We start from the raw sequence: 12,428 nt of genomic DNA on the forward strand, positions 1-12,428 counted from the left end.
GCCCCTTGGACAGCGAAGAGATCCAACTAGTCTATCATAAAGGAAACCAATCCTGAATATTCATTAGAAGGATTGCTGCTGAAGCTAAAACTCCAATAGCTTGGCCACCTGATGTGAAGAACTGACACATTTGAAAAGACCCTGATGCTGGGAAAGATCGAAGGTGGGAAGAGAAGGCGACGACAGGCTGAGATGGTTGGATGGCATCACCGACTCCATGGACATGAGTCTGAGTAAGCTCTGTGAGTTGGTGATGGAAAGGGAGGCCTGGCGTGCTGCAGTCCATGGGGTCCCAAAGAGTCGGACATGACTGAGCGACTGAACTGAACTGAACACTGTAAAAGGCCGTCCTGGCTGTTGTGCTGTGGATGGGTTGGAGGTGGGTGTTGGCAGCTTAGACCAGGGTAGTAGCAGTTGAGACGGAATAAGTGAAGGGGCTAGACCTGACAGAGGGGGATGGGGTAAGCGTGTTCCAGGTAGAGGATATAGCATATACAGAGGGCACAGAGGCAGAAAGAAAGGCATGATGTTCATGGTGATCTGCAAGTAGTCTTAATGAAAGGAAGGGTGAATGCTGAGTGTGTGGCAGAAGATGAGTCTAGAGAGGTGGAGAGTCATTAGATCTTATGCCAGGAGGGCTCACTATTTAGAAGTCTTTTTAACACAGCATACATAGTTTTGCAAAAATCTCTTTTGCAAAAGGAATATTCACAGTTGGTAAACTTTAAGGAATACTCATAGTGGCCAGTGTTGGAACAAGTTAGTAGGAATGTACCCAGGAACAGAGAAGTATTCTCAGGAGGCTTAGAGCTTCCATCCTGAGGACTAGGGCTCTAACGGGATTGACTACAACTGTCTGCCAGAAGAATCCTGGAGTAAATGCAGAGTACAAGCAGATGGGTGCATGAGGACTTCTCTCATTCAAAAGATTGTGCAAGGTTTGCTGAAGTGTTCACTACTGTGCCTAATCCATTGCCTCAGTATTCAAGTTAGAAAGTTAGAGATAGTATTTCCAAAAAAATGTAAAACAGATCTACTTCTCAGTAGTTTACTAGGTTAACCTTATTCTTTCAACAGACATATTTAGCTAGTTTAGCATCTCAGGATCCTCTCATAGTAAGGCATTTTCTTGCCCAAGTCTTACTGCTATGCATATGTGCCTGGTACCGGTCTAAATTCCCTCTCTTTTCTGTAGTGTGAATCTGTTTTTCACCCTGCTATTGTCTTCAGAGATGGAGAGTGACTAGTAGCAATGTCAAGCAAATTGAGAGGGTGAAAATAGCACTTTGTGGTCAGATCTCCACAGCCAAACTAAATTGTAGAATCGAAGCCAGTAATTGAACAAGGCAGACAAAAAGAAGATCCTGTTGTTTCATTTATCCAAATAATGGCCTTATTTCTTCATTTTTCTTTGCCATTTAAGACTCAATCAGTGAAATCAAGGAAAATATTTTGGTTCCAAAAAACACTTTGCAAAGGCTCTCTGAAATCCAAGAGTTTTTGTTCTATTAGCTGTTCATGAGTGGATATATTTGTATATTTGCATACCAAGGAGTAATGGACTAGAATAACAGAGTTAATTAATACTTGTGGTGCATAAAGATGAATGATTACCCCAAGGGTAGTCTGAAAGGGAAGGAAGTTGCTTATCTTATTCAGCTTTAAGAATTAAGTGCATTGTAGATGCTATTTATAGATACCTGAGAGTTCATTTATATTTAAAGATATTCCTTTTCTTTCTTTCTTTTTTTTTTTTTTTTACTGACTCTATGGTCCATTCTTATATTCTGGAGTCATCAGTGTGAACTGATCTGGGATTTTGAGATTAATCCTGGACATGTATACATGTATATCACACATACACACACACACACATGCACATATTCTTATATGGAATACACCTGTGGGAATACAAGGCATAGGAAAGGCTTCATCTTTACCATTTTCAGTGCCTGTTCTAATGGTAAGAGATGGTATCCATCAGATGAATAGGAGTGAATGCTGACATAATCAATTTTAGCTACTTTTGGCTCTCTGTGTAGAATGAAGAAAAGATGTGCTAAAATGCAGGCTGATAATTTTGGTGCTTATTTTCTAGGCTAGAGTAAGGGTTAGAATTCTGGACTAGAAGCCGGTTGTCATGAGGTCTTCTTTCAGTATTACTATTGATTTTTTTCAGTCCATTTGACTTCTGAGTGATTATCTATAAGGGAGAAGTGAGAACTGCTACTTGCTTCACTGATAATATGATTTGAGCATAAAAACTTTCATGTCTTGGATGATAAATCAATTGAAACAGACTCTGCAGACTAGAATGATGCCCTAGTGGCATGGGAGATGATTAGCAGTTTAGACAAATGAAAGTGTTCTATCATTGCAACATTTTTGGCATCAAAATCTTTTGTGCTCAGTAATATTACTTACCATTTTATGATTTAGGTTTAAGCGAAATTCCCCAGAACTGGTACCTTAATGCAATGATATCACATGCACTGTAAAAGAGCATGCAATTCTAAAGATGTGTGTTTTTGTATGTTAGTAGTACATTAAAACACAGTGCTATATTGAGAAATGTATAGACCATATTTATAAACAAATGGAGCAGCAAAAGCCACTTTGAATACACCTCTGGATGTTCACTTCTAAATCAGCATGACTTCCATCAGTCTTCAGTTTGCTTAAAGTCAAGCTCCCAGGAAAACAGTTTCATTTCATAAAATAATCTGAGAAAAATCCACAACTCTTAATCCTGACATGGAAATGCTGCTCTACAGCAGAAGATATAAACTCGAAAGCCTGGAATCACCAGGCTCTGAGTGTTTTTCTCTTTCCTTCCCTAATTAGGCTCTGGAAAAAGAGTGACTTTTTTTTTTTTTTCTCACCCCCACTGTGAAAGTTATGAGACTCTTTTGCTCAAATCACCCAGAAGGAAAGCTTGGAAGTTCATGTTCCTTAGAGAGTTGTCAGTTCTGCTAAAGAAGATTAAATGCCCATGGCACAGGTGTCATATCCCACAGCTAATCACAAGAAAGAGAGCAAATGTGACATAGCCCAGATCTAGGCAGCTACCGCAGGTCAGGACACCCGAGGGGTGCTTCAATCTCATATGGTGTACCAGCCAAGATATTCACTCGAAAGTAAGTAACTGACATAAAAAACCCATCATATTGCCTCTTGGAATATTTCAGTTTGAATCGCTTGGGTGGCTCTGAAACAAAGATTTCTGGGTTGGGGCAGAGGTATTTGATTCCTCTTTGATTCCACTGTTTGCATCATAGAAGATGACTGATTAAAGGCTTCTTGCTTACCTGTGAAGTTGATTTTCAGCAAGTAATCCTTGTACAGCTTCTTCCCGTCCAGGATCTTCATGGCGTCGCAGAGCTTGGTGGTGTTGGGGCAGAGCGTGCGCTGCATTTTGTGCAGGGCATGGGCCATGGCATACACCGCATTCACCACGAACATGATCTTGGATTCCTGCTCGTAGTTGCTGCTGTCGATGGCCAGGTGCTTGTCGCAAGGGCGCCGGTGGTTGTGCTTGTTCTGGAGGCTGCACTGGAACTTCTGCTCCCAGAAGTCCCGGAACCAGGGGTTGCGGTGGTTGTTGTAGGGGTTGAGGCTCTGGAAGTAGCGATCAAACGGGCGGATGGGCTGCGAGGCCAGCTCCAGGGTGATGGCGCCATAGGCCACATGCTCGCTGCCCTTGATGATGCTTTCTTGCGCACCCCAGCCGTCGCTGGCCACCCAGGTGAAAGAGGCGTTGGCGCGGCTGGCAGCGGCGATGAGCTCCCGGGAGTCGTCGCTGCGCATGAAGAGAACCACGACGCGCGCGTTGGGCTTCTGCAGCAGCTCGCGGATCACGCTGTCGTAGGATTTGCGGATGTTGGAGCGGCCCACCTTCTCCGCAGTGGCGATGCAGATGTTGCGCAGGCGGGCTTCCTGCTCGAAGGCCTCGATCCCCGTCTCCCCATAGTCGCCCTCCGAGGCCACGGTGGACACGTAGGTCCAATTGAAGAAACGCAAGATTTCGGCCATGGCTTTGGCCTGGTAGAAATCGGGGGGCACGGTCCTGGCAAAGTAATCGTAGCGCGATTTGTCGCTGAGTTTGGCGCTGGTGGATGCGTAGCTTATCTGCGGGATCTGGAAGAGCCTCAGCAGGTTTGCCACCTGGGGGAGGGAGACAAGGCAGGTACCATTATTTTTTTAGCAATCCGGAGGTAACTGACTGCACAGGAAAGGTGAAGCATACCAGGCCTTTACCTAGCTCCCTCTGCAGCTCCAGATCACTAAGCTGTTCTGGACGCTTTGTCAGCTGCTTTCCTGGACACTGTATTTGGGGAATTAGGAAACAGGTTCCAAGCAGGTAATTCAAGTGTTGGGAAAAGACAAAGAGAAATGAGAAGGACATGTCTCTCTCTCCTAGACTTTATACTACATCCTGGACCAGAATCAGTTCTGTTCAGGTATCAGTGGGGCTGCTTTAAGTTTCTGGAGTCCTCTTATAACTCAGTCTAACAATGAACTACAGTGAATTAGCCAAATTCGGTTTTTAGACAAACTTGGCTGTGGTTGTATAGAAAGAGCCTGGGTGTTGTCTAATTCTCACTTCCCCCTCTTTTGCTAAAAAAGGCAGTCTCTGAAAGAGTTTAATTTGGGAACTGTATGCCACATGGACAGTTCAAATTAGACACTTATTATCTAGGTTAAGCCAAAAAAAAAAAAGTCCATTCTTTTTGGTCCATCCCAAGTTAGGCATATACCTTTCTAACCTTAAAGAACTTGAACAACATTTTCTTTGCCTTTTTAACATTTTGTTTCTGCTTGGATTATACATAGCCCAAGCATACAAATGCTATTTTTATGATATTTTTTATTAAAAAGCAAATTAGGGAGTGTTGAGGACCTTGTCAATAAGGAACTATTTACTTTAAAATGTTTAAAGTTTATTCTGAATAAAGAATGTACATTTCTTATAATTTACCTTGCAATAATATTTCACTTCTTATTTATTACAGAATAAAAAAGGAAAGTGAGAGTAGCATATCAAGGAACATTTTATGCATAGAGTATTTGTGAAGTTTGTACATTTTAAAATATATATGCAGATCATATGTAAATCTAATAAGTTTTTGTTTTTCCTGGCTACCTCACATATTCTGAACATTTCTATCTTTACAATGATTTTAGTTACATAATATACTAAGTAGACTTTAACTGGAAATAATGTTGGCTATCCCAACATACTCTATGAGAACTTTGAAATTTCCCTCCTGAAAATTGCGGTTTCAGGTTTCTGTTTGACATGGAGGAAGCACAGCTTGAAGTAGGCAGCTGTTAGCAAAGAGCACAAGTAACATCAAACAACTGACAGCTGAGTCCTGATTAACCATCATTTCATCTGGCAGTGGAAACCAACAGCCATATTCATACACAGCCACACAGCACGTTCTCAGAGATCTGGCCTGCTATTAAAACCAACACTTGATATAGCCCAGAGCTATCAAAAATGTTTTCTATATCTTTGCAAATCTTGGTACCTCTCATGTAACTACAAATAGAACAGCAAGAAAATCTGGCACTTAGCTTGCAATATAATGCAAATTTAGGATCCAGATCTTTTTTGCATCTTGATTTTTAATATATGTATATATACTAGGATGTGAGTGAATTTTGGGGAATGGAGGTGAGTGAATGGGTAAGTGGGCGGATGCACACTAGTATGCCGTTTATTTTTCTCTCAGGCCTAGGGACCCTGAACAAAATGGACTCTCCTGATTCATTTGAACTTGAGAGTGCTGGTTGTTTACTCAGCCTGACTGTGATGGCACTGAGCCAGCACTCTCATCACGTCTGTACTGAGTACCTGGCTTCTTTCGAATGTAGGCAGCACTGTGGCGGACTGTGAGGAGACTGTCCCTGTCTGTGCACGGGCTTGGCTTGATTATGGAGACTTTGGATGACATTGGAGAGACCGTCTCTTCTGGATGCTACAGTTTTCTAATCTTTAAGTTCTGTTCATCAGGATCTGAACCCCTCAGGGAGGCAGAGAATGAAAGGACCTGAAAAATGCCTGTAGACATCATTTTCTGGCAGCTAGGAACCACAGCAAAAGAATCCTAAACTGTTGAAACTTCCTTCTCCTGGAGGCATATGAGTAAAGAAAAAGTTCTTGTCTTTTGATGAATAGGATCCTGTGGCTCCACGTCTACCTGTCCAGGATATCTGAGAACAATTTACAAACAAGGCAGACATACAAGAGACTGAACTGGGCATAGAATGATGGCTATGTGGAGAAGATTCTCTGTGTAGGAAGGGGCACAACTGTAGCAGGTTTGAGTAGGTAGTAGGTTAGAATACAACTGCAGTGATTGCTACCATTTTATGAGTAGTTATCTGATATACAAATGATTATGTACAAAATAATAAAGATCTACTGTATAGCACAAGGAACTGTATTCAATACCTTGTAATAATTTATAATGGAAAAGAATCTGAAGGAATATATATAGATATATAAATATGTATCTCTATCTATCTATATATCTGAATTCCTTTGTTGTACACCTGAAGGTAACACAAGTTTGTAAATCAATTCTACTTCAATAATAGAATAGCTTGTATATGAGTGTTTAATGAGACTACAGCCTACTTTAGAAAAAGGAGGCACATTTAGTGAGCTAAACATGAGAATGGAACTCTAATAAAGTGTAATCTCAATTGTATTACCTCTTAAATAGCATGGAGCAATCATATAGTCAGAGCATGATGTTCAGAGTTACATTTACATTTTTGAAACACATGTAATGCAAATGAATGATAGAATAAAGTGTTGAAGTTCTTTTGTCATGGTGAACCATTCATTTTAATACTAGTTTCCTTAGACTACATGAGTAAAAGTGCTTAATATAAAAATTAAATACCACAGAAATAAGCAGATTATAAATCTCATTTTCTTTCCCTCTCTCACCCTCTCCAGCCTGACTTCTAGAGAAGAATAAAGTTCTTAGTTTGATTTGTGCATTTTCAAAATTATTTATTCTGTTGTAAAGCCAGTGACTAATGTACTGGGTATTTATATGTGTATTTTCTCCTTTGATGTTCACAACTGCCTTTTATGATAAATATTGTTTTCTCCATTGTAGCAGTGCAGAAACTGAGATGAAGAAATTTGTTTGTGATCATAGGATTAGAAAATAGAGGCAAAATCACGATTTAGAGGCAGGTCTTTTGACCTGAAGGACCATAGCTGCCCTCTCATAACCTTGAGTCTGCTGTCTCCTGCGTGATTGTGAATCTGAGGTCTGAGGCACAGAAGGGCACCCAGGTAGGAAGAACAGGAGGGAGGAACAGAAGCAGTATTGTGGTTTACACTATGGACCACCTAGTTGCTACTAGGAGCTTCCTTTTTAACATAAAACCAGCCAGCTGAAACATTCTTGATTTGCTTTACTGGCCATGTGGTTTCCTCTGTGAAAACATGAAGGTGTAAGAGGACATTTACATTGGACATCATTTTAAAAATAGAAGAATCATTTTAGGATGGAGAAATAATGTGGACTTTTGGAAGAAAGTTACCCAGTTATAGTGTTAGTAGGAGTGGAGGGAGGGAAAAAAGATCTAGTTATATCCTTTAGGGAAAACCACTTTAAAAGTAGAGAGATACTTTTCATGGTTAGAAACTCTAATAAAAAGGGATATAGCTTAAGAGCAATAGGAAAACTTAAAAAATAATTCAAATAATACAGAATAGTCTCAATAAGACGGACAAGTCAAGATCTCCAAAGAAGCTACTGGATGGCTAGGCTGCACTGGGCCATGTGAGTGTTGAAAGAACTAGCGAGAGGGATGAAACCTGTAGGTGTGTTAGGTCCTTGGGCAGGCCTTGGACAATATACAAGATTGGCATGAGCCTGTGAGAACTAGGAAGAATAAAGCACAGAACGTGAAAATGGAGTGATGTTGATTGTTGCTATGATTGTTTTTCGATTATATTTTAGGAGAAGCTGTGGTAAGAAGAGAGAGAATCACTGGTTGGGAGAGTTGGTTCTAAATGAGTGAAAGCAAGACACTGCCCAGCTCTTTCTGCCTCCTTATGTGCCTTCATGAGAATGTTTCCTAATCTGGAGATTGTGATACAAATATATGAAAAAGTTCTCTCACACCCAAGCAGGGCAGAAGACCACAAATGGGTCCATAATCAATTAAGTTTGCCTCTGAATTCTGGAAGAAATCATAGATTAAATCAGGTAATTACTATTAATAATTTATGAGAAATTAATAATGGGAGGACTGTCAGAGGATAAAAAGTGAGGAGTAAGAGAAAATTCAGGAACTATAAATCAGGAATAAATATAAATCAATAATCATGATATATTTTGGTAATTTTTTTTCTCAGAGTTCCCTATAGAGAACATGCAGGCATTTAGAAATGAACAAAAAAAGTGCTAGAAATCAGCATGGATTCACTGAGAATGAATTTCAGTAGAATCTTCCAACATTGGTTGGACCATTTAGGGAGGAGTTGTAGCCATGAACTCTGACTTCAACAAGGTATTGGTGACATTACCTGGATTCTCATGAAAAGGGAAAAGTGATAGGAATTGGATAAAAATTTAAATATACTAAAGTAGAATAGCTTGAAGAAATTCTATATGAGGTGGTCAAGTAAGATTAAATTTTTATCAGTGACTTTGGAAAAATACATAAATAAACTATGAGATCATTACATTTTTGAGCCAGAAGGAGCCATGAAGCTAATCTATGCTTTTTGCTATATAGGTGAGGAAACTGAAGCTCACAAAGTGAAGTGGCTTTCTAAAATTTACACAACCAATAAGCAAAAAAGCTGAGTGGAGCCCAGTTTCTTGATTTTTCCAAAGGGCTAGCCTTCTTTTCTGGCAATTAGGTGATATTACATAGGAAGAGATGTATGTTTCTGGATTTAAGTTAAAATTACATGTAAGTGAAGAAAAAGTAAGAAAACTAGGGGAAAATGAGGGTATAGATGCCAAGCTGAATATTGCAAAAATCCACCAGAAGTCCAAGGGTGGCTAAAGTCAAAGGGGAATTATTAAGTGGTTTGCTGTCTTTAGATTCAATTTTAGATCCACTGTTACTGATGTATTATCTCCTTTAATCCTCATAACAATCTTATGAGGCTGATACTACCATTGTCTCATTTTATAGATTGAGGAACCCAGGCACAGAGCACCTGGGGATCTTGCGTCCCAGGTGTCTGACACTGTGCTTACTTTCGCAGTTCAGTTTGGTTCAGTCGCTCAGTTGTATCTGATTTTTTGCAACCCCATGGGCTGCAGCACACCAGGCCTCCCTGTCCATCACCCACTCCCAGAGTTTGCTCAAATGTACGTCCATCGAGTTGGTGATGCCATACAACCGTCTCATCCTCTGTCGTCCCCTTCTCCTCTTATTCAGCTCATTCTGCAATTCAAGCTCTTAACCTCTGCCATATGGAATTCCTCTCATTACAGTATAGCAGTGATATATTTCAAGTTATAATATGTCCATCCTTTTTCATTTCTTAAGGCACCGTCTCCTTGACTGGAGGACCATGAGTAGTCATTCCTTATTAGTAAAAATATACTTTTTCATTTGTCAGTTCTGTACTTTGAGATAGCTGTGTAGATGTTTGTTTACTTCCTGACCATCTACAGAGGTAAGAACAGTGGTCTAAGAAACCAGGGGTCATTTCAGCTGGGAGTTTGAAAGCTTCGAGTTATACATATCGCGATCAAGTTTGGCTTTACGATTTATGTAGGATACACCAAGACCTCATGGAGGAACCCATTGTTCCCTAAGGCCTGAAAGGCTGCATCCAGCGTTCCTAGAAGCCCTTTCTGCACACGGTGTACTGTAGTCTTTTGTTCAGTGTTCAAACACCTGAGGGGTAGCCATTTTCTGGGTGGTTGGAACTTATCCTGGACTAGGCAGTGAAAGCTCAACATTCAGAAAACTAAGATCATGGCATCTGGTCCCATCACTTCATGGCAAATAGATGGGGAAACAGTGGAAACAGTGTCAGACTTTATTTTTTTGGGCTCCAAAATCACTGCAGATGGTGACTGCAGCCATGAAATTAAAAGATGCTTACTCCTTGGAAGGAAAGTTATGACCAACCTAGATAGCATATTGAAAAGCAGAGACATTACTTTGCCAACAAAGGTCCGTCTACTCAAGGCTCTGGTTTTTCCAGTGGTCATGTATGGATGTGAGAGTTGGACTGTGAAGAAAGCTGAGCGTTGAAAAATTGATGCTTTTGAACTGTGGTGTTGGCGAAGACTCTTGAGAGTCCCTTGGACTGCAAGGAGATCCAACCAGCCCATCCTAAAGGAGATCAGTCCTGGGTATTCATTGGAAGGACTGATGCTGAAGCTGAAACTCCAACACTTTGGCCACCTCATGCGAAGAATTGACTCATTGGAAAAGACCCTGATGCTGGGAAGGATTGGGGGTAGGAGGAGAAGGGGATGACAGAGGATGAGATGGCTGGATGGCATTACCAACTCGATGGACATGAGTTTGAGTAAACCTTGGGAGTTGGTGATGGACAGGGAGGCATGGCGTGCTGTGATTCATGGGGTCGCAAAGAGTTGGACACGACTGAGCGACTGAACTGAGGCAGTGCAATGTTTTCAATGCAACCTCTCAAGTCACAAATGTATGGACTGTTTTTTTTTTTTTTTTTTAAGATTTGATAAATGCTAAAGATTCTGGGCTTGGCCAGCTACTGTTATATTTTCCAGCAGATGTGATGGTTTTAATTAGTATTTCTGCCTTTGTTTCATTTTTGCAGTTTTAGTGAAAGTGTTAGTCACTCAGTCACATCCAACTCTTTGCTACTGCATGGACTGTAGCCCTCCAGGCTCCTCTGTCCATGGGATTCTCCAGGCAAGAATACTAAAGTGGGTTGCCATGCCCTTTCCAATCTGTGTCTCCAATGTCTCCTGTATTACAGGCGGATTCTTTACCTGCTGAACCATCAGGGAAGCCTCAGGATGGACTTCACCGGTAATAGTTGTCCAACAACCAATGGTATATAATGTTGAATGTCTGCTACTATTTCCCTATTGTTTCTGTCTCCTAATGAACTACCTGGTTTCTCCCATGTCCTGTATCCTCAAATCTATGCGCCTTTGCTTATATTGTTCCCTGTGCTTAAAATGACTTTTACCACTTGTCTGCTCAGTGAATTCATTCAAGGGCCCCTTCTCTGAGAAGGTACTTCAGGCTGAGTTGTGCACCCATCTTCTGAGGCTGTCACTCCTTTATGTATTTCCCTCATGGCACTAATTAAAATGTATGGTGACTTCTAGATCATTCACTAATTCCTCTACTAGAATGAAAACTCTGAAGGCCAGGGAATGTGTGTTGTTAATTTCTGTTTCCTCGATGCCTTGTGGAGTAAAAGAAGTGTGCCATGCATATGTGTGTGTGTGCTAAGTCGCTTCAGTCGTGTCCGACTCTTTGTGACCCTATGAACTGTAGCCTGCCAGGCTCCTCTGTCCAGGGGATTTTCCAGGCAAGAATAATGGAGTGGATTGCTGTGCCCTCATCCAGAGGATCTTCTCGACCCAGGGATCAAACCCACATCTCTTATGTCTCTCCTGCATTGGCAGGCAGGTTCTTTACCACTAGTGCTACCTGGGAAGACTTCATGCCATATAATTTGTGAAATAAATGAGCTGATGAATGAGTGCATTTCCATGTGACCTTTTCTAATTGCAACAATATGTTTCTGTGGGAACCCCCCAAACTAATTACCCCAGCAAGCAGTGTAAAGCTCCTCTCAAACACTACCTATAAACAATATACTGTGCATTGTAGATCCTTTGCTAATCATTGTCAAGTTTTCACAAAGTGAGATTATACATAGACAATTGGCTTAGACCTTAAGGTAGCCGAAGCAAAGGTTTTCAGACTGTTAAAACCAAAATTTCTCCAAATATCTCTGTGTAACTAACTAGGAGTATACAAAAGGAAGTCAGTATAATGCCAACTGGATCTGGTTATTGCACCAATTTCCTTGGGCTACAAAGGTGCCTTTTTATCTTAAGGAAAACAAACTAAGGGCTTTATCATGGAGCCTTAGTCCTCAAACCATAAAAACCTAAAGTAGGAATCAGATAAACATATACCTAAGGGAGTTCAGTTCAGTCGTTCAGTTGTGCCCAACTCTTTGCGACCCCAGGAATCACAGCACGCCAGGCCTCCCTGTCCATCACCAACTCCCAAAGTTTACTCAGACTCATGTCCATCGAGTCGGTGATGCCATCCAGCCATCTCATCCTCTGTCATCCCCTTCTCCTCCTACCCCCAATCCCTCCCAGCATCAGGGTCTTTTCCAATAGTCAACTCTTCACATGAGGTGGCCAAAGTATTGGAGTTTCAGCTTCAGCATCAGTCCTTCCAAT

The 12,428-nt window shown here is 41.1% G+C and overlaps 1 protein-coding gene across 2 annotated transcripts in view; it reads right to left on the minus strand.

Moving 5' to 3' along the window:
* GRM3 (glutamate metabotropic receptor 3) overlaps positions 1 to 12,428 on the minus strand; it is a 228,174-nt gene that overhangs the window by 66,617 nt on the left and 149,129 nt on the right. For both annotated transcript variants that reach the window (XM_043873420.1, XM_043873419.1), the window contains exon 3: positions 3,309 to 4,164. In XM_043873420.1, the coding sequence (XP_043729355.1) occupies positions 3,309 to 4,164 (856 nt within the window). The remainder of the gene's footprint in view (positions 1 to 3,308; positions 4,165 to 12,428) is intronic.

The sequence above is a fragment of the Cervus elaphus genome, chromosome 18 (assembly GCF_910594005.1).
Source record: "Cervus elaphus chromosome 18, mCerEla1.1, whole genome shotgun sequence".
NCBI lineage: Eukaryota > Metazoa > Chordata > Mammalia > Artiodactyla > Cervidae > Cervus > Cervus elaphus.